The sequence below is a fragment of the Liolophura sinensis genome, chromosome 6 (genome assembly GCF_032854445.1).
Source record: "Liolophura sinensis isolate JHLJ2023 chromosome 6, CUHK_Ljap_v2, whole genome shotgun sequence".
Taxonomy (NCBI): Eukaryota; Metazoa; Mollusca; class Polyplacophora; order Chitonida; family Chitonidae; genus Liolophura; species Liolophura sinensis.
The window spans coordinates 8,922,006-8,945,266 of record NC_088300.1 but is presented as its reverse complement, the minus strand read 5'-3'; the positions used below and the strand labels follow the sequence as shown (position 1 = coordinate 8,945,266).

Below are 23,261 nucleotides of genomic sequence, written 5' to 3'. Positions count from 1 at the left end.
AAAAGATATCAAAGATTCAAATGCTCTGCACATTTAACCTTTCAGTTTACATTAACATGAGTCCTCACCCGCTATACATTAGAATTTAGACATTACAAGTGAACCATTCCATTTTTCTGTCACAGCCACAGGATAAATGATCACCTCCCACTACAGATGAAAAAGGTAAACACACGGTAAACATACGGTGATCGAATTCCTACTTTTATAGTTGGATATCAACCTTTATTGTCAACCTGCACATCAAAGTGTCACTATTTTCAGCATTGGTGCAAAGAAACATAAAATATTTGATTCCATATTGTCCGACAGTGTTATACTAAAAACTTCATTTATATTGTGAGTAGTGATGAAATATAACACTGAAATGAAGCCATGCATGCACTGGAAAGCAACAATGCTACAAAATAACACTGCCCACAACATGGCTGAAAGCGATAACTTTCCATTCAAAATACACTGGTATAAAACAGTATGCAAGTGTTAAACAAACACATCAGAAAGCTCACAGGTCTGACTGATCAGGTTTGATTTGTGAAACCTTTCAGATAGTTCAGATTATGCATCCACACACAAGTTTTTTCACAGTTAAAATGTCATCACATTCTGAAGTGAAAGGCTGCTGTACTGATCAGAAGTGTGACTATCCTTGTTTATCTGGGCCATTGTCTTTGTCTAATAAAGCTGATCGAATTCCTACTTTCTTCAGCTCTTCAACTAACTCTCCATTCTTATGCATGTCCAACATTATATCCATTCCTCCAACAAATTCCCCGTCTATATAAACTTGAGGTATTGTGGGCCAATTGCTGTACTCTTTAATACCTACAACACAAGAACATCAGATAAGCATATTACAACAGAAAAGGAGACAAAGAGTGAAGATATAACCCAATCATCATCTTGATGTAACAGATTACAAAGTGACTCGCATGTCATCAATCTGGCCACTGCTATGTAAAGGGAATTATCTCCCTGCCACTAATTTCACTGCGTCAGCATAAGAAAATATAATGTACACTGCAGTAAATACTGTTTGTACTACTTCTAGTTGTTCTTGTAACCGCCATCCCAACTGCAGCTGTCTATTAATAAGGTTCATAATCAATGTCTTGTATTACTGGATTCATAAAACTTGAATCCATTCATAACGTGTGGTTCTGTAACTTACATTAATCAATATATTTATCATTTGATTGGACTTTCATGCTATACTCAACACCATTTCATTTATACAATAGCAGGCTAGGATTGGCTCTGTCCACTGAAGTGTTATTCTCGCTTCAACTAGCACCCTGAACAATGAGATCGCCGGCTCAAATCCAGCTCTCACAGGTTCGGCAGTAGTCTTTAGGCAGGGACTTGTTAGGTGGTTCATCAAGCACTTTGTTTTTCTTCCACCCACAAACCTGACTATAACATTAGCTGAAAATTACACACATCACACAAAAAAAAGTACACTGTATACAACAGCTATCTGGTTTACAAATGGAGGAAACTCAGCAGTTAAACGCACTGCTCTTTTGCCAGGCATCCCACAAATGTCTCCACCTCAAGTTGCAGCTGAAGCAGTCTGTGAGAAATGGGATATGAACACACAACCTGACAGGTGACAGACTTTCGTCTGCAGAGTCACTTGGGTGCTTTCTCAGTTTATGTGCCATTCATTAACACAAAACAAGGAAAAGTCACAAATGGCCAGTGTTCTAAAGCCCATTTAACTCAGAAACGGAAAATTTCCAACGTTGTCGCCTTAGAACTGAACTGTACGCCTAATGAATTTATGCAGTTCGAATGTCAACATTGTCAATCTTTCCATTTGTTAATTGTTTATACCTTGCCGTAAACTTTCATCTTGAAGAACATCATGCGCATCAAATTGTGTAACTCCATGAAAGTTTAATATCTGCATGACACCATTGCTGAATCCACATCGTGGGGCATCAGGTGTCCCCTTCATAAACACCACTACCTTTTTACCCTTCACCAGCCCGTCAATGTGCTCTTTCGTACCGGTGCTCGTAGAATATCGTGCAGCAAGCAATCGACAGAGAGTAAGGCCTCGTCCACGTATCTGTGTAGACAAGAAACTTGCCATCGCTCTCTCGTATTCAGACTTTTTAATTTGACTTTGATTTCTATTCTATTTACCCCTCTGTAACTTAACGAGCAGACAGCTAAGTGAACGTCAACGTGCTGCAGACCTAATAACACCCCAACATAAGACAACTACAACTTCCGGAATTATACAAAACTAGTGCGTTTGAAATATCGCAGGTGAGTGTAGTTCGTGCTTGTAATAGGTAAATTGTGCTTAGATTGAACAACAGTATTTTTCGAGTTATCGATACAAGCATAATTATATATTTATAGATATTCACTGTACGTGTTCACGTCATATTCTTACGCGTGGGAATCTTGCTCACAAAAATAAAACCCTAAGCTTGACGTATAACTTGGTGACGTAACCCACTGAGTGTCCGGAGTGTTAACAGAATACGTGTTTAGTATTTATTTATTTTGTGAATAGCTGCCAAACATTCTGCATAAAACCACAAGCCAATTTTTCGGGTTAGCATTCGTCAGATTACACATGTGCGACAAGTGCGATTGTATCCACTAAAGCGAAAGTGAGGCGAACCGTGACGTCACATTTCGGGGCGCAACATGCCGTCAAGATTTCGTACATATGCAAGAAATCACCAAAACTTCCGGTATGTGACAACACTCGTCTGCTAACGAACATCTTCCTGATGCGAAACCGGTTACGATGTTATGAAAGCTCGTCACATACGTTTAGCGTTTGTCATCGAAGAAACTCAGCACAACTGAGGGAATACCGCAATGAATCCACCGACCAGTGTGCAAGAAGGTTTGAAAAATGCCATTAAAAGTGGTCGAACTGATGTGGTTCGATCGGTCTTGGCCACGTTGGAAGCCACAGATGCCGACGGTGCGTATGTTAATCCTTTGAGAACATAACAAGAGGTTATTTCTGAGTTTTCACCATGCTTCAGTTCTGTTGACTACTGTCAGCTTACACACAACTAATTCGCTGAGACCGAGAGCGTGATTCAGTACAAATCTGTTGTTATACCCAATGTGTTGTCAGAATGTATGCGATCATAATACATGACGCCGTGACGACACAGATGGTACTAGTAATTGATAGTATGCTAAATGCTGCCTGTGGGATGGTAGATAAAGTTAACAGCTGTCGTATCCAGACAACATAATTAGAGAATCAAGATGTCATCTGCATATATTACAGACACAGTGAATTTTTTCATGCGCCCGAACACTGTTAATTGTCAAAGAGTAACCTCACAGTGATCAGCAGGATTATTCTAACGGTTGATATTGTCTGAAACACCAAACATTTAACAGCAGATGAACATATCAAGTGGGAAGTGCAGTATTCTCACTGGTTCTTGAAATACGTACCCTGTGATTGTTTAACGTGGGCTTTCCCATGAAACGATCAACCCAAGAGAATTAAGACTATTCAAAATAAAGGGGTGAATAGGTATTTTAAGTTTGACAAGCAGAAAGGAGTATGGGTAATGTGTTAATAGAATGAAGACATTATTTCTTAAACAAGCCTCACCAGAGATGCATGAAACATTGTAGATGCACACAGCCCAACTCTTGTTATCTCTTCAGCACTTGGCTTTCTTCGTCTCACTCGGTAATGCATAGAAGTCATAATGCTTGTTTTGCTTTAGTGAGCCACACTACAGGCAGTAACTACATTGAGTAAATTTAAATTCTGAGGACACTCTGGGTCAAAACCATTGTCTGTGTCAAACTGTTCAAAACTATTCATCTTCTTGCAAACTACAGCTTTAAGTCAGGAGGTTTTTCAGGTCCCTGGCAAACAAGGTGATGGCATTCTCCAAGCACTTCCTAGTTCCCCAGAGCATGAACCCGAGCACTGTCATGTATTAAGTGAAATATTCTTGAATGTGTTGTTAAACCACACTGGAATAAATATGAGAAAATACCAAGTATGAGATATAAGATGTTGAGCCTTTTGTAAATACCTGATTCTCTTGATTTTGATATGGTTAACCTGCTATTTTTTAGTGGTATGCTTAGTTCAAGTATTCCTCAACAGATGAAATTGTATCATAGACAACTGTAATAATTCTTGTACAGATAGGGTTGCTGATCCCAGTGCTTCTTTAGACAGCGTACTGAATGGCTTATGCTGCGAAGAAGGTACACCCTTACATCTGGCTACAAAGGTGAGGATATGGTTGCATATGCAGTCTTAAAAATAAATATATAATGATAAAAGGATATATTTACATTTTGTTCATGCTTTAAATTATTAATTTGTAGTCATGTATAATTCTTTTCGAGCCAACCACATTATGATCAGACAGTGCATTTTCGAAAGTTGGGTGTGAGTAGGGGCCCAGCTGTTAAGGTGCTTGCCTTTCAATCCATGGAACACTTGGTGTTGAACATGTGGGTTCAAGCCCAAGTGTTCCATGTGAGTTCAACCCAGGCCTCGTGGATTCCCCTACTCATACAGTTCTTGGGGCATTAATTTGGTGAAAATAAGTGGATGGTGACATTTGTGTGACCGTTTACACAGTCTGTACATTGTGTTCATTGATGACTTTTTGGCTTAGTCTAATATGGTGTGCATATCTGTACTTCACAAATGGGAGTGTTTGTCAGTAACTTGCCAGAGACTGTTTGTTTACCCCAGCCACTTTGATTTCTTCAAACATAAAGTTGACTGCCATTGTGTCAGTGAAAATTTCTTGAGCATGGCCATGCTTTGAGAGCAATCAAACAAATAAACAAAAGAAGAATGGATGTAAATATCATCAGATAATCTTCTTTCAGAAGTGTTCCAGGAAAATTATGAAAATGTTTTCTGCTGCACACAAACACTGATGAACCAAAACAGTATAGTTACTTAAAGACTACATGATATTGAATTTCTCAAAAATAACCCAAACAGTAATGAAAATGTTGAAAACTACAGAACACCCAAGGACTACTTGATATATCGTGTGATGGTTTCTTCTAGACTTTGCCTTGTTTCTCATTTGTAATCCTAACCACTGTCTTATAAGATTTTGGCAATGACATCATTGCAAATCAGATGGATAAATACACTCTGTACATGTATAGTTAAGGCCCTAATCTCATATCTGTTGGTTTTACTTTGGAAATATGTCTTGGTAATATTGATCAGATTACCAAAATCAATCAAACTACATTAAATGTAGCTTATTGTTGAATGTGTGGTTACAGCTGGATCAGCCAGACACAGTGAGGACTCTGCTGTCAGCAGGTGCAGATGCAGGTGTTCAGAACTCGTCAGGACAGACGCCATTTGAGTTGGTGAACTCTGAACAGGTGAAAGACGTCTTCAACCAGGAGTTGCTTCAGGCCACAGCACAGTCAAAGTAAATATTAATCATTAATTGTTGAGGTGTGCTGTGAAACTTTCATGAGGCTTTTGGTGTGTTTCCTCTTTCCCTAAAAAGAAAAACACAAATTCCAGTTTTTTTACAGACATAATTTTATCCACTTTGGCGAATGTTCTGTTTGATATAAACTTTTGCATTAGGAAAATGTTAGAAATGTATCTAAGTTCATGGAAATGGCTGAAGTCAGATTTTCGTGTATTGCAGGTATCATACATTTACAAACTAGTAGAGGCATTTAAGGATTTGTAATCAGCATTCTTCATCCAGGTGTTCTCATGTTTTGATGACATAGAGTGCTTTGTTTTTCTGGGTGTTTCTCACTGATTTTCAGCATTGATACTGTGTGTTAGTCACTATTTGCTGGTATGGTGTTAAGCTGGTAGACACTCAAAAGAGTATAAAGAAAACCCCTCTATACTGGTCCGTGACTTTCATCCTGGTGTTTTCACGATGTTTTGATGATCTTACGGTTTCAGCATTGGTCGTGTGTGTCAGTTGCTGGCGGCTGGTGTGGATGTCAACCTGGTAGACAGTCATGAGAGTAAGAACACACCTCTACACTGGGCTGCCACCTACGGAAGCTGGCAGATGGTCCAGTCTCTCTGCTGTAAGCACATGTAGACACCACTGTTTCCCTTCCTGCTGTGGGAAAATTGTCTTTATGTTAGAATAAAGTGTCTGAGCATTGGAATACATTAATCAGTAACAGTGCCTTCCCCCCACCCAACCCCCCCCCCCCCCCCCAGCATTTTTTCTGTCCCCTTTTAAGTAAATTTAATAATGAACAACGGAAACATTTTATGTGCATGACACATCTGAAACAACTGGCAACAGTAGGCATTTTTTGTTGAAAGCAGATGGGTCATTTGAAGAAGCAAACTTTAACTATAACAGTTAGACAGCTAATGTTCGTCAATCAGCTATGAAAAGGTATGTTTCCTTATGACAGATGCTCACCAGTTTGTGTTGTGTGTTTCCAGCTCGTGGAGCCTCAGTGTTATCTGTGAATGGATCAGGCTGTACTCCGCTTCATGATGCTGTCAGGAGAGGAGACCCTCAGGTGATAGAGGAACTTTTAGTCAGCCAGGCAGACCCACATGTCACCATTACAGAGGGGTATGACCACAGCTTAGCTTTCCTAAACAGGAATCATTACAGATTTACCCAAATGTAGAAGATTTGTGATTACATTTGAAAGATATACAGTTATACGTACCCATCCTTGTTCAAATTTTATGTTGTGAAAAACAGTAGAAAAGTTATGCCATTTGTCTATCCTCTACATTAAGTTGTAGCTCCTAAGAAGCCAGCTTAGCACAAGTTTACTTAAAGTGAGGTCATCAGAAATGTCCATGTTCCATCACTATTGAAGCATCTGGCAGATAATAATTAGTTTTCTTGACATATATTTTTTCTTTTGTAATCAATGTTGTTACCTGTTTGTTAGCTGACAAACAGTGATACGTGTACTTCCATTTTGTCAGATATTGTTTGACAGGTTAACAATTAGACTGATGTTTGTTTTATGGCAGAAATGACAAAGGTAAGAATGCCTTTGACTTGGCTGCGGGTAGGCCAGAGTTATTAAACTTGCTGAACCACCCCCCAGAGAGACTGATATCAGACCAGGTCGACCCACTGCCAGAGAAAACAGGTCAGAGCTCGTATCAAATCTTATTTAGTGGCTTTTTATTTCCTATCTAGAAAAACTTCTTCTTTAACTGGCATAAATTTTCCTTTATATCGTTATTAGTTATTTTTATATTGTTATCAAGGTGATTCAACAAACGTTGTATTTTATCTTTGTAGACAAAGTCCACAGCATTTCAAGTCTGACTTCCACAGCTACTGACACAGCTAAAGGAGATCACATTCCAAATGGACCAGTGCCACATCACCACAGTCCGCAGCTGACATCGCCGACATTTGAGGTAATTTGTACATCAGCCCGAACATTCCTTAAAATACTTGAAATCCAGTTTATTTTCACATAGATGTACATATTCTGATTAGTCTATGTTTAGTTCAGTTTCCTATACTTACGTGATGGGGTATGTATTAGGGTAGAGGTGTTCCTGGCACTATATACCACTGCAGCCAAATACATATTTAAAAGACTAAATAGACTTGTAAGAACTGATGATATTACTGTGTTATGACTCTACAAGGTGTTGCCTTGTTATGATTGTATTTGTGAGAAGTTAATCTTTAGTCCATTTCAACATGTTACAGAAAGCCTCGGCCTTCAGCCACTTAACTGACCCCCCTAAGCCGGTGATCACTGATGAGACCCTAGGGCTGCTGTGGCCCCAGCCTCAGATGATCCTACAGAAGGAGGGAAGGCCGTTTTGTCCTGAGAAGAAACTTCCTGTCTACATAGCGGATGGACCACACAGAAGTATGGACTCAAACTACAATATCCAACTCCCCACATAAACTTTAATAAATTCTACTTGTTTGAAAGAAAGATATATTTGTTGATGTAAAAGTTAGTGTATGTTTTAATAAGATGAGAGCAAGAATTTGAATCATGTATATGTGAATGCTTGTCCAAGTTATGTGAAAGACTCAAATTATGTCAAAACAACCGCATTTCTTGTTGCTTTTGCCATTGAAATGAATTGATATTGTATAGCTGTTAATATTTTTTTACATGTTCTGGTTTCAGACCTACATGAAGTTCTGAGCAGATGGCAGATGAGGCAGCCAATGTTTAAGGACTTGGGTATAGAACTTTGTCTTGATATTCTTTCTCCCACATCAGACTACAGCTCCCCTCACATCATCTGTCATCTCAACCCCCGACTGTGTACAGGCCCAGGCAGCTACAGACTCAACATCACACATAAACAGGTCTGTCACTGTGTCACTTGCAAACTATAGAGCATAGAATTGTCAACATCAGTATATTGCCCACTACTTACTAAACTTTATTGCCTTTTCATTAAAATGTCATCTGTCATGGATAAAGCATTGCATTCATATAAAATTCCACAACACATATAGACCACTTTACACCAGTAACTTGATCAAGAAAAGAGCATATTAAACAGAAAGAATGACATATAGAAAAAGATTTTGTTTGTGAGGGAAATGGTTCATTTGAGTGTTTTGTTTGACAGTTGAAGTTGATCTGTGATGACCTCTCAGGTCTGAACTATGCCATCAGCACACTAATACAGCTGTTCAGACTCTACAAGGACAATGATGGGAAGATACCACTTCTCCAGGTCAGTGTCATTACTGTGGATTATTGACAGTTATGGTGACGTGTATATATCATTTAGTAGGAATTAGGTGCCATTGCTAAAATACACTGGGTCATGTCCAAAGCTTTTTTAAATCTAGATGATAAATAGGTATGTAGTATTTAAAAGACAGAGCAGTGTTATGACTGTCAAGCCCATAGTCAGTGTGCTTTGTGTAAATGTAGGTCTTTGTGATGGTGTGAGCCAGGCAGGATGGAATCAGCTGCCAGTAGTCATCTTTATGTTGTGACTGAAATAATGTTATAGCTTGTAAAACCCTGCTCTTGTGGTGTGACTTGTCGTTTTAACCTTACAGTTCAACTAGTGAAATGACAGTATGACGTATGACTTGTTCCTTTCATTTGAAACTCACAACCTATAAAATTGAAAAATGCATTTCACATGTGTATGTATTTAAAATTTTGTGAGTCAGTGCACTCTGTGAACACAGTTTAATCCTATTGCCATGTAGTTATGATGCTGGTAGATCAAGGCTTATCAAAGACTCCTGTAATAGTGCATTTGTCACTTGACATCAAGGGGAAAGTATAAGGACCAGTTAGTCTAATGTTGTGATATATATCTGGGTGGGATCTGGGATATACTGAATGTGCTGTTCATGGGGCCTGGATAGAAAGAAAGGACAAGAAACTGATATGACTGGTGTATATTTATTCAGAAACTATGTTGAACCTCCAGCAAATGATCTCTCAAGACTGTACATGAATGTAGTTCAAACTGATTTCCCTTGTTGTCCAGATTGATGACTGGGCCGAGTTCCGAATGCGTGGTGTACTTGTGGACATCTCACAAGGCAGGGTCCCTAATATGGTGAGGCTCATACTGAAAAAGCAGTCTGCGTGACATTCCAGGGAAAATTGTAACTATAACAGTGTTAAGTTAATACATGATATAGCCGAATGAAGGTTTTAATCTCAATACATTTCATTTATATGTGTATGCTCCACAAAATGTACCAAAATCTTCCGCCCTTTATTACAGGGCCAAAGATTTAAGTTAAGTGTTCGATAGATGTTTTTGCCCAAACTCCTCTATATTTTTTTGTGTGAAAAGACAACACAGGATAAAATTAATGCGTCTCGGTGACTTCATGGTTTAAACTATTGTTCATGTATAATGAATACCATCTGAGGCTTCTCATTATGAGACATGCTCATATGTTTATGTCAGAATATGTATTGATATTAACATACTGTATTAAAGTCTAATTATTGGTATTTACAGACATTATTGAGGAATACCATTGATGTGTTGTCATTGATGAGAGTAAGTCATGTAAGTATACATCTGACTATCGTAATTCTATTTCTCTATGTAATGGAATGTTTAAAGCTATTTGACCATTATTCATTAACATGATTAAGGTATCATGTATTTCCAAAGGTAGGTATTTCTGGCTTTTAATAGTTTTAATTGCATTAGTTAGGATTACATTTGGAGTACATACTTTTGTAAATGCTGTGCAAACTTGACATTGAGACATATATAATTTAGACCTGTTGGTTGTTGAATATTAGAGAGTATTAGTTTTGGTTTGTCAGATATCAGTACATGCTGTTTTTCCTTTGGTGTAACACATGTAACTGAATGTGAAAACAAAAACATTAATCATATCGTGGATCTACTTCCTGATTTATAGATTCACCTATATTCAAGATTCAAAGACACAGGAACACCTGAGTGGCAACTCTGTTATTCCAGGAGGTAAGAACTTTAGCCCTGTCAGAAATGTAAAACATTAAACAGTGGGCTTGCACAGTGAAGTATATAAAAGATTTAGTCACCAATTATGGGATGAAAGTTGTTTATTGTTTTAATGCTTGAAAATCTGGTTACCACTTGTATGATTGCAGTGAGATATTAGAGTTGGAGCAGTTCTGTAGATTACGCAGCATCCAGCTGATCCCAGTGCTAGAGGTCACCCACAAAACTCATGTGGAGGATGTCAACAACTTGTATACAGTATTCCAGGATTTTGTCTCCTCCTTCACTCAGGCAGAGTAAGTTGACAGTGGTAGTTACTCTGTCAAGACCACGAGGCACAGGGAATAGTTCACCTGTAACCTTTGAAGTGAACTTCATAACACATAGGACATGACCCTGCAGTGCCTTTGATAAGTGTTATGTAAGGGTATCTCGTAAAGTCACTCAAAAGTCACTTTAACCTCAAAGTCACTTATTATATTGACATTTTATTTTGCCATCATCAGGAAATAATTTTTAGATGGAAATCACAAAATGTTGAGTCTCAATAAAGTCTTCAGTTTTCATAGTTACCATACACTTGTGTGGGACATAGAACATGTTCAAAAGTTATCAGTGTAACTAAAAATAATTATATCTACCTACCTTCCCTTTGCATGTGGCACTGAGATATCTTTTCATCTAATGCTATCATCAGCTTCGTCAGTGTGGGCCCTCGTCTCAGCAGCTTCATCCTGGACACTCCTGATGATGAGACCCTGAACGTCAGCGATGCTCTTAAGTTTCTGCCAATAGGGCGTCACCAAACCATGATGCTGTGTGGCTACCCTCTCCATGACCTTGACCCCATCTTGCTGCAGCAGTTGCCCCCTGACCTCATCTTTATGCAGTATGGAGTACAGGTAAGGAAATTGTTTGTAATTACAATTGACCATTTGGAACTGTGATGTGAATAAACTTTTTATATAACGTTATGTGTTTAAAAGCTGCAAATGTGACCTTCACCATGAAAAACCAGAATGAAATTACATTGTTTTAAAATGAGCGTGAAGGATACACATACACAAGAAAGGAATCCTGACAATTAAAAGTCAAGAGTTTAAGGTCTCTAACAAGTATGCTACTAAGCATCTGTGAAGAGAAATTAAATGTGCTCGGATAATATAACTTTATATGGTGTAATATTGCAACTGACATGTTAAATGAATCACTAAACTGTATTGTCCCTACATCATCCACGATTCTTGATTGCCATTGGCTCATAAGATGGGTTAAAAGGTTGACATACACTTGTCAGAGCTCACAAGGGGTATAAACCCAGCTCAGCTGAATTACTGCACAGATTGCAGTACAAATTTACTTACGAATTTAAGTCCTGCAGAGCTAAATTACTGTGCAAGCTGTCGTCATTTTTCTTTTTGAAGCTGTGTTCCATCACATATCATTGTGACCACACCATTGTTATTCCTTGGTAACTCAACTCTCTTGGTGAAACTGGGATATTATTGTAGTCCAGACTGTTGTCTGCCACCAAATACCTTGTTATGGGGCTTTCTTGTCTCTTTTGTTGAAATAAAGTTTAAATGTGTCAGTATGGAAGGTACCCACTTTTGTTTTCCAGGCTGACCACAGCTTCAAAACTTACTGTAGTCCATTAGCAGAAACAGGGTAAGATTCAGATCACTAGTGTATTAACATGTTAAACTATAAACATATTGCACAATAAATGCACTGGAACAACACTTGTCATACATGTTGATGTATATATGGAGATGAACTGTCATAATGCTTTCATCGTTGGTACATACCACAATTTCCATACATACTGACTTACGAGATGCCAAAGATGCACTAAAGAGTTAATTTGGTCTGGTTTATTGATTGTATTGGTGAGTTTTAGTCCATCTCATGCTGGCCGCTGTCGTATAAGTGAAATATTCTTGAGTACGGCGTAAAACACCAATTAGATAAATAAATAAATAAATTGATTGTGTTGTAAAAATCTCCTGATGTTCTCAATAAACTACAGGTATCATCAGATGTTTGATTAAATTTACCAAAGTGGACAGATGGGTTCAGATCAGCATATTACATTTGTGGTTGTATTGGTAAAGTTTACCTTGTGGATAAAGTGTTCATATCTCTCTTTTTTCATTGATAGGTTAAGTTTCTGTGTGTGTCCAGGAACTTCAGCTTGGAACAGGTAAGTAAAGTGTAGTGTTTGCTTATAGTGTGAATACATTACCCTAGGCATACATGTACTCTGATGTACTGATGTGAGGGATGGGTTTGCTCATTTGACACACTTTTCTGCACAGTCTTAGCTTACAGTACAGTTGCCACAAGTGTCAGACAAGATCTGAAACATGTGCAGGTAAACTGGAAAAGGGCTGCCCTGAATTACCTCCCTGAGGTCACTCTCCTGTTTAAAGGACACATTTTTAGGAGTAAACTGTGTCTCATAAAAGGGCTAATGGGAAGTTTCGAAGTTAAAACTACATAAGGTAGTTGAAGAACTAGTCATAAGTATATTTTAATTAATTTTGTAAACTGATTTGGAAAAAGCCAGCGATAAATGTAATTTTTTCATCCATTCAGAGGTAATTTATTTGGCCCTAATTTAATGCAGCAGACTGTGGCGAACATATTCAGATATGCATTTTCTCCTTAAGTTAAAAACATAGACTTCATTTAAGGTCTTTTGACATTTCTGCGACTCTCAAAGGCTGATGTCATGTGTTTTACCTCTCAGCCAATGTTGACAAAGGAGTATTGTTGTAGCAGACGCCGTCCGTCTATCCGATGAAGAAGAACCCTGTTGATTTTCAGCGACCTTGACCTTTTTCTTCAAGGTCATTAGGGTTATTAAAGTGAAATTTTATAAAAGGCTTTTGAATGCTCTCTAGAACAATTTAGCTCAAGTTCACCAAACTTACACCACACTTACACGCGTGAGGAAAAACCCTACTGATTTTCAGCGACCTTGACCTTTTCTTCAGGTCATTGGGATCATTTAGGTTAAATTTTATGAAAGGCTGGCAAACATGATATCTCCAGAGCGGTTTATACCCATTCACCAAAGTTACACCATGCATACACTTTGTCTTGAGGAAGAAACTTTGTTTTGGAGCGACCTTGACCCTTTTCTTCAACATAATTGGGGTCATTTAAGTTAAATTTTATGTAAGAGGCTGCAACGGCAGTTTGAAATAAACAAAAGTTTTATTATCCTAGAAAAGTATTCTCCTGCCTCATGTTTCAAAAGTTTCTAAATTCCACTTGAAGGTCTATTGGGTCTGTTCATTACATTGTACATGTGCTGTAGGCTGAGAGTTTTTAAGTGCATTGCAAGGTACTTTTTACATTCTGATATTTGAGAAATACATATGGTTGTCATTGTCATGACGTAGGCTAGATTGTACATGCTACATGCTTTAATAGGCTAGACCCTATTCCTCATAGTTCCATGCCTCAAAAACTGATCTGTTGTTATGTCTTAATAGCTGTTGAGTAAAAAGGGGAGGTAATTCAAAGCAGGCATATTTTATTCAACAAAGTAGTGTACAGTTGAAATGAGGATCCATGGTAATCTGCTGTCTAAGTTTGTAATTGGGACTCCAAAGCTTCTTTTGCAAACAGAATCACTAAAATGTACAAGAAATATGCAAGAACCACAAAACAATGAATGTGTACCTAAATACTACTTAGGGTAGCAGTCGACTAGAAAAAAAAAATGGATGACTATACATGTTCCAATAATCTAGATTGATTTATTTCATTGAGGTGGTACTCAAGAATTTTTGACTCCTATGACAGCGGTTAGGTTTAGGAGTAGAGGAGATTCTAGGTACATAACCATGGCATGAATTACTGCAACGGTAATATGCCAATATGGTTACCAGTCAGATTTGTCAGATATGGGGAGTTACTCACGATTGGCACAAAACTACCATCAGTATAACCATTAATCATGACTTGTTTTTAAGGTTCTGGTTGTATTCTTCAGCTTGGCTGGGTGTCCAGAGGCAGCAGTCAGTAATGTGTTCAATGGGGTGCGATCCGCCGTGGATCAGGGAGCCATAGGAGTCATTGTGTGTGATTGGTCAGGGAAAGGTCACCTGACTCACCAGCCCTTCAGCTGGCCTGCATATCTGATTGGAGCAGGACTATCCTGGAACTCTGACACACACTGGGTAATGTGTCATGATAATATACATGTAATATCAGCAGAAAAGTTGACTTTTAACTTTTGTTGATAGCTTTTTAATGAAAGCTTGATGTGGTTGTGTTTGGGTTCAGTAATAATAATAATAAATCACGGCATCAGCACATAAATGTAAAAGGTTTCACAGGCTTTTAACTCATGTCTTTGCCAAGACCCAGCATGTGGGTCGTAAGTTTGTGAAACCTTTTACATTTGCCTGGTGATGCCTTGACTTATTATTATTATTGAACCCAAATACAACTATGAGTCTTAAACAGTATATAAGTTTAGAAATGCTGTGAAACCTAGCCTTGGAGATCATCTCCGGACTCTTTAACTCTGAGGACATTTTCATATCAGCACTCGTGGGCCTGACAGCTGTCTTCTTTGTTTCAGGACTATCTCCACTCTCATCTAGCAGACCTGTTGAACCAACATGTGTTCAGAGATCAGAAGTCTGTGATTGGAAGAGCTATCATTGAATTAGGTCGTGCTGAGACATATGTACTTCGATGCAGTCGGAGTCAGTCTGGTGAGACATCCTCTGTATCCTCACCCACTAGTTTTCCACCTTAGTTCTCAGGAAAAAAATGTCTTTATAGATTGCTGTTTGCACAGTATACAGACATACACAGTATAGCAACGTGAGAAGGGCTTTATTTGTGTAATTATTTACCAGAATCTAAATGGATTGCCGTACTAAGGTTTGGTTTACGGGAATCCACCAGAACCTAGGTCAAGTCTAGGACCACAAAGTATGCGGTTACTTGAAGTTTTAATACGTAATAAATAAAATCAACCGGTTTAGGGGATTTCGGGTGACATAAATATCACTATACAGGGGTAGAAATTATCCCCACAAATCAAAAGGCCAGCAGGGCCAGTTAATTTGGAAACATATTTGTCCCTTCCCCAATTTTTTAAGACCCTTCATGATAGAAAAAAGGACCACGCCAATAAAGTTTTAATATTGTAGATTGATCTGATATATATAGTTTATTATTGTCTTTGTTCAAAGAATTACACGATTACTGGTTACTGATAACATGAACATCATTTTTAAGAAGTTCAGGTACTAGAGGTTTGTAACTAAGAAATCAGCTGTGAACTTTTAATATTAGGTAAGATGTTGGTGGGCCAGTGATCCTTGTATTGGCCCTGTTAGTAAAATATAAACCGTCGTTAGACCAAAGTTTCATCTATAGAAGTTAGCTGAAAGATTGAGTTGCTGACATTTGTAGTGGATTTGCTACATTGTTGTGGCATTTGACAGTAGCATACCATAATAAAATCATTCCTTTAGTTCCAAAACTCCAGTGAAGATGCGATCAGATTTACAAGCAAACATTTAAATTCACCCTGATTCCTGTCGCTTTGAGTGTTTCACCGCTGCTTAATGGATAACAAAATATTTTTACAAAAATGTCTTCACGCACCCCTTTTTATGTTCATTTCATTGTAGTTTTCAGTTTTAATTGTCCCCTGTAACCACTACCACTGCTGCCTCGGTCAAATGGCCATTGCGTTGTTGAACACAGGTGGCATTTCCGACAATTTGTTAGAAGATCACTCATTGGTCCACAGGAGAGACACTGCCAATGGGATAACCTGTATTATAGCGACATTCACTAGAAACCAGCACCTGTTATCTATTTATTTTTTTTCACTTTTACTGGCATGCTAAAGATTTATCAAACTAAAGACGAATAAATTCTCACTTTGTTTACCCACCACGCCCTAATTCACCAAAGTTTGTGTACTAATTTAAAGCCCTCATTTTCCCTCCCTGCTGGTAAAATTTTGCTTGGCCTGCCAGACTTTCTTATCCCAACTCTCGCCAGCATGTCAAAGATTTCACTATCAGCAGACCAGCGGTTATTTTGACCTCTGCCTTATTTCATTATTTGTCAGTTAGTTTATGCTAAAGAATTTGCTTGCAGTGTAGGATAAAACCAACAGTTAAGTGATTTATTCAAAATTAATTTACAGTTTGCTTTGATCTCTGTTTGTCAGTATACATGTTCTAGTGTTTGTATGTTTTGAAAGTTATCGTGGTGAACAACAACAACGCCCATTCGAAATAACGTGTGAAAAAATTCGAACAAAACGCACATGGCCATGTATGTGATTGTAAGTCCACTTATTGAGAGGTGTCATATGCAGTCTTATACTAGAGTATATATCTGCTTGTACGGAGAAAAAACATTCCCAAAGAAAAACAATATTGTCACTTAGAAGTATTGCTTCATGGAAATTTTTAAACAAACACTGTGTCAGTATCAAAGCCTGTTTTTAAGTGGTACCCAAATAAATAAAATGATAAATAAGTCAATAAATTTGAATAAACTGATAGCTCACATGTACACTGAGAGCTTGACTCATAACGCAAGCACAGATGTCCAGTAGCAGTTAGTGTTACATGTAAGGTAAATATCCAGGGTGGTATATAATCATGTGTATGTACTGTGTGCATGGAGATCAAGATTAGTACAGATCCAAAGCACAGTGACCATAGATAAATACTCCATTCTTGATGCCTGTCTTCATGTTAGTTACAGTAAATTACAAATTTGTGACGGTTTCATTTGTGTATTAGAATCCATGTTGAGGTAAATGTTAAGCGTGGTATCTCAATAAATATTTTATGTTTGAAGCTGAAGTCTCCTACATTTGAGCTCATTGGGAACTTTGCTACCTAATACATTTTTTAAACTCCAGTAAAAAATACTTGTTTGCTAAATGAAAACTTTCTCTGATGTAGGCACTGATATCTCCAGGCTCCCAGATGAACAAGGATCTACATTATTCCAGTTTTTAGTCCAACCGGATGAGGTACCCCTGGAAAATCTCACTTTGGATATTCTACAGGTAATCTATCTATAGACCTCGGGTTGTAGGAGTCTCATGCCCCTGTATTACAGACATTTGTCGAGTGAAATCAAAAACTTATTATAACACTATTGGTATTGTCATGTGCACAGCATTTGTCCATTGACAACTCTGGTAGAAAGTCACATTTATGTGGAATTATCATTGCCGGATACAGTGTCATTTGTCATTTTCATTCAGATGACCTAAAGATAGATTTGATGTGATTCCAATGTACAGTTATACTGTGGTAATTATTTTGGTTTGAACATATTCAGAAGTCTATTCGGCATATCAAGAGGTGTCAAGTGGAGCTGTCCAATGCAGAGCTTTACTGTTATAACCACAAAGAGATAGTGACAGAGCTGCAGCTGACCTCAGATCTCATGCTGTGTGCAGTGAGGTGAGCGCTGTCCCCAGAACTGTCTGCATGTCTTACATACATGTATATGCTGATCACAGTGTTTCAGCCCAACCTATGTTATTTGTGTAACTATAGCATGTCATCCCACCTTAATGTTATTTGTGTAACTGTAACATGTCATCCCACCTTAACGTTATTTGCGTAACTGTAGCATGTCATCCCACTGTAACGTTATTTGTGTAATTGTAACATGTCATCCCACCTTAATGTTATTGATGTAACTGTAACATGTCATCCCACCTTACTGTTATCTGTGTAACTGTAACATTTCATCCCACCTTAACGTTATTTGCGTAACTGTAGCATGTCATCCCACTGTAACGTTATTTGTGTAACTGTAGCATGTCATCCCACCTTAATGTTATTGATGTAACTGTAACATGTCATCCCACCTTAACGTTATTTGCGTAACTGTAGCATGTCATCCCACTGTAATGTTATTTGTGTAACTGTAGCATGTCATCCCACCTTAATGTTATTGATGTAACTGTAGCATGTCATCCCACCTTAATGTTATTTGTGTAACTGTAACATGTCATCCCACCTTAATGTTATTGATGTAACTGTAGCATGTCATCCCACCTTAACATTATTTGTGTAACTGTAACATGTCATCCCACCTTAATGTTATTGATGTAACTGTAGCATGTCATCCCACCTTAATGTTATTGATGTAACTGTAGCATGTCATCCCACCTTAATGTTATTGATGTAACTGTAACATGTCATCCCACCTTAATATTATTGATGTAACTGTAACATGTCATCCCACCTTAATGTTATTGATGTAACTGTAACATGTCATCCCACCTTCTTGTTATTTGTGTAACTGTGGCATGTATTCCCACCTTCATTAAAACTTCCTTAAAGAATTTGAAAGAATATCGGCCAGTGATAAAGATAATTATTTGGAACACTTTCCGGGTGTCTAGTGCTCCAATTACAGACCCAACCTGAGTGAGTAATGCTAAAGGTAAACCATAGCATAAGGACAGGAGAGCTGTGATTGAACAGTCTATGATTGGGTGAAGTGTCTTGTCTGGCATCTTCAGTGTAACACTTAAGTGAGGCAGTACTATAAATATGGTGTGATTATCACTGGTCTGCTACAAGAAAACCAAATTAAGATATCCTCATAGTTGTGTTTTAAAAGCTATGTCAAACCCACAGAGCAACTATCCTGTTATCTACATAACATTCTGACAACAGGCTTTATCTGGTTTGTTATTGCAGAATTGGCCGAGCCCTGGTGATGGTTGGTCGTAATCCGGGTAACCAGACAGGCTTTGCTGTGATAAATCTGGGTATAGCTAATCTCCCTGCCACGTCCAAGACAGATCTGGCCAACAAGTATGTTTAAAATTAAATACACATAAAACATCCTTGTTAATACAGTTGTCAACATTTGGACTACTCATCTAAAGTTCAGCATACCTGAGAGCTTACGACCTGACGAGACTCAACCCAGCTGTTCACATGGAGTTGGTCCCAGTCCCTGATAGCCTTGTGACTTGCAGATTCACTTGCGTACATGTAATGACTAGAGTCCAGTTTTAGTTTACTCGTGTCGTTATCACACATACATGAGTGCTTTGGACCCAACGCAACATTCAAGTTGAGTTGGGTCAGACGCTCCCATGTGTGCCAAGGTTTAGATCCTTTCCATACCATATTTTAAACACTTTTTCAATCACCTTGAACATCCATGTTTGAACATGAATTCAAACAATATTTCCAGCGTTTGTTACATCAGAAGGATCTAGAATGATACAAAAGGGATATTCTGTATTAACATACCAGGAAAAAAAAGCTTAACAATTATAAAACATGACATGTTTTTACTCAAACTATGTTATTCTTGTGAATTTGCCTCTTTTTGTATGGTATGTGTAATAATTTGAAGCTGTCTGTATGAATGTTTGAGTCTATTCAGAGTTATTGTCGTCTAACATGCTATACAAAATTTACATGATCTCGGTTGACTCATCTAGAGCAGTAGGATAGGGAGCTACAGAAGTTTTGTTTTGTTTTTGACTCATTGTTTGGACGGGTTTCTGAAGCTGTGCAATACGTTATATCCTGTATTTGAATTTACATGGATGTTTCAGGTTACTTGAGCTGCTGGGTACGTACAAAAGTGTGTGGAGGGCGAGTTACATGCCACAGGGTCTGAATGAGTCAGTACACACTTTACAGAGCCTCCTCAAACAACTTGTGCCTGAGGAGGATGGAGCCATCTATGACGACGTCCAAAAGGAACCCTAATATCCATAGGCAGTACTGGATGACAAGAAGCAACCCTAATATCTGTAGGCAGTACTGGACGAACAGAAGGAACCCTAATATTTGTAGGCAGTACTGGACGAACAGAAAGAACCCTAATATTTGTAGGAAGTGCTGGGATTTCCAGTGGGGCCATATATGACCACGTTCAGAAGGAAATCTAATGTTTGTAGGAAGTGCTGGACTTTCCGTTAGGACCATCTATGAAGGCATACAGAACATACAATGACAGAAATAAAAGACAGGCTGATGGGTAGCTTCAGTCCTGTGGTATGAAACAATAACTTCTAACATTGATGAAAAAGTTTTGTCTCAAAGCACGATAACCACTTTAAGATGGTCATGTTGATTTTAATTTTTGTTGTTATTACCATAGTTTCCTTTTGAATCGGGCTCTGGTAGTAATAGCCTGAAGACTGAACACGCTCCCTCTGTGTGTAACATGGAGTACAATATTGTATTGGCACATCTATGAGGCGCATTGAAGTGGATTTGTCATGCATGTACAGCTAAGTATATGTGTATTGTGAAGTTGCAAGAACATGCACATTTATTTATATGTGTACCTTTTAAGTGCTTAATCATTACACTGGAAGACTTTGCACAATGCACTAGCAAGGTACATGCATATACTCGTGGGAAATTCTAAGAAGTATGTTACATGTTTAGTGATTAATGTGCAGTTATGCATGGTGCAGATTTTTTAATATGGTGTCTGTAATCGCAAAATTATTTGTTATTTCATATCAGCATTATTTTTAATCAGACAAAAATAAGAATTTTCTATGCATTGTTTAGAAATTTGCTAGCCTTGTAACCTATATGAACACAGATAATTACATGTACACAAAGATTTATAGGCATGTACGTAGGGCAAGTGTGTACTTGCGTAATTGTTGTAGAATTTGATCTTTTGTTTTCCTCTGTGCTGTGGGCAGTCTTGGTCAGAAATGTTGAGAATTGCGACCTTTAATCGTTACATCAGTTTAACCTGATTTAATAGTTTTCAAGGTGAAGACGGTAGTGCATAGTGACTTAATAAAGACCGTGCTAGAGTGAGGCTGAAATATTGTAAATAGAGGGAGATTGCATACACATACTCACCAGATTGTAAATATATTACACAAAGGGGACATTATAAAACTAGCTTTTATATATTTATAAGGGAAATCATTATTGAATGGAATTCAAGATGCACTGTTGTAATGTTGCTGAAACTCCAAAGATTGTTATGCAGTGATCTGTCAAGATCAGTTTGTAAAAGACTTCTGTGCTGAGCTTCTTTTGAGTGGGTGCTATCTATTTTGACTTTTCTCTTTATGCCTAAGCGTATAAACATAAGGTTTGAGGTTTTAATTTTTTTCTGCATTTTTTGGAATCAGTATCAAATTGCACTAAGGTTTTAAAATATATTTTTATCATGGTTTTATACTCTGAAAATGGTCAGCAGGTTTGATTGTTTTTCCATTTCCATAAGCTTCAAAAAGTAGAGTATTGCGTTAACTCCAACAGAAATTCTTGAAAATGCTTTAAATAAAAGTGAAATATTGAATCATGCAGTGCCTGATATCTTTTATTGGAGGTACCACGATACACTAGGATTGCATGTAAGTGGTGTCCTAGTGTGGAAGCAGTGGCTCCAGCTAAATGGTCCTAATATGAGGAGCAGTTCATGTGGCAAGAGAAATATTACGTGTCATTAAGAACGGCTAAGTTATATAAGGCCGCTCTTATTGGTATTACCTGTATGGTCATATCTGTGAATATTATGCATCAAACATAAGGTTGATACTGGTACACTATACATTTTTTTGCCACATTTGTTAGCCTTACTCTATCACTACCCCATCTCCCCCACCCTCTACCAAACAGAACACAAAACTGTCTATTGTTTTCAGTTGGCTATACTGTGCAAAATTTGGGTCTTTGTTGATTTTACATGTTCAGCTTACTGATTTCATTATTCTGGTTTCATTATTCTGGTTTCATTATAGGTAGTAGGGTCACAAGACTAAACATTAGATTTAGTGTTTATCCTGAGATGTAATGTGGGGTATTTAGTTGGTGAATGTTATTTGTACATGTGGTGAGAGACTAAAATGATCATCACAAGATAGAAGAAAGGACATTCCTGTTTGAAATGGCCATTTCTAATACTTAATTTGCCTCATTTATAGTTACTTAATACATGTACCTGTTTGTGTCCGTTTGTTGTTTATTTTATGAGGTGCTGAGTTACATTTTAAGCCAACTTTCTGTGGTGAAGTGTACTGTTGGGAAAGGTTTCCAGGCAGCAGCAGTGTTCCACTGTTTTGGCCCAAGTATTATGAAGCTTGCTTCAGCTGCAGCAGTATTCTAATGTTGTTGCCCAAGGGCGATGAAGGTAGTTTTAGCAGAAGTATTATTCCACTTTTGTGGTGCAAAGGATTATGAAGCTGGTATCATCAGCAGCATTACTTCACTGTACTGGCCCAAGGATCATGATCCTGTGAACTGTCAGGACTATCAAGTTTTTAGACAATTTCCCTTGCTTTCTGGGCATTATCACACGTATCGTATAGAATAAACGTGGTGAAAACTAAAGGACATTCATTTGGTGTTTTTGGACTATCTTTTATACATGTATGTATTGGCTACCATATCACCATAAGCATATAAGAAACTGGAGAATATGCCCAACTGCGTATAGGACACTCTTTCTACAATTATCAAGTACATTAGCTCGTCATAGCTGATAAAGTTGTAACTTACTTAAATTCGCCCATCCGAACCATTAAGACGGCGGCCGTGGCACGTTCGTGGCAGATTTAAAAAATATCCTTTATATTTGTTGTGTAGAAAATTGTATGTAGGACCACCTTAAAATGAGGATGAAAACCTTGTCTGAAATATTATTTGTGCTCGAATCTGGTCTTCTGACTTGAACTGAATGCTGCGCTGTTACACGCGTTAGATCTACAGCGGATGTGTCAGTTATTGTCATCACGTTGTTTCATCGGACTGATAAACAGGAAGGCTGTGTTGACATCTAATACTTAAAACTATTTTAAGCGGTA

The 23,261-nt window shown here is 37.9% G+C and overlaps 2 protein-coding genes across 2 annotated transcripts; one reads left to right on the top strand and one right to left on the bottom strand.

The window, feature by feature from the left end:
• Nucleotides 1-643: 643 nt before the first annotated feature.
• LOC135466293 (uncharacterized monothiol glutaredoxin ycf64-like) lies at nt 644-2,098 on the bottom strand. The gene is made up of 2 exons (XM_064743709.1): nt 1,837-2,098; nt 644-825 (listed from the first exon to the last, which is right to left on the bottom strand). Exons 1-2 carry the CDS (start codon nt 2,096-2,098, stop codon nt 644-646), a joined length of 444 nt encoding a protein of 147 aa, XP_064599779.1.
• A 455-nt stretch (nt 2,099-2,553) lies between these two features.
• LOC135466719 (uncharacterized) lies at nt 2,554-22,786 on the top strand. Its single transcript, XM_064744368.1, has 23 exons — nt 2,554-2,953; nt 4,159-4,247; nt 5,275-5,429; nt 5,930-6,060; nt 6,434-6,569; nt 6,986-7,107; nt 7,263-7,384; nt 7,686-7,851; nt 8,122-8,306; nt 8,576-8,683; nt 9,461-9,532; nt 9,947-9,997; nt 10,362-10,426; nt 10,576-10,722; nt 11,124-11,328; nt 12,048-12,094; nt 12,588-12,629; nt 14,433-14,619; nt 15,027-15,162; nt 17,392-17,498; nt 17,777-17,901; nt 19,156-19,272; nt 20,031-22,786. The coding sequence occupies exons 1-23, from the start codon at nt 2,845-2,847 to the stop codon at nt 20,185-20,187; spliced, it is 2,781 nt and encodes a 926-aa protein (XP_064600438.1). The 5' UTR covers nt 2,554-2,844; the 3' UTR covers nt 20,188-22,786.
• The last annotated feature ends 475 nt before the right edge of the window (nt 22,787-23,261 follow it).

Bases quoted from the DNA above. Each gene is read 5' to 3' on its own strand.
- LOC135466293 (XM_064743709.1), bottom strand. From the start codon at position 2,098: ATGGCAAGTTTCTTGTCTACACAGATACGTGGACGAGGCCTTACTCTC. The intron at 826-1,836 runs GTATAAACAATT...CTTGTGTTGTAG, and splicing joins AGATGAAAGTTTACGGCAAG to GTATTAAAGAGTACAGCAAT.
- LOC135466719 (XM_064744368.1), top strand. From the start codon at position 2,845: ATGAATCCACCGACCAGTGTGCAAGAAGGTTTGAAAAATGCCATTAAA. The intron at 7,852-8,121 runs GTATGGACTCAA...TTCTGGTTTCAG, and splicing joins AGCGGATGGACCACACAGAA to ACCTACATGAAGTTCTGAGC. The intron at 10,723-11,123 runs GTAAGTTGACAG...TGCTATCATCAG, and splicing joins TCCTCCTTCACTCAGGCAGA to CTTCGTCAGTGTGGGCCCTC.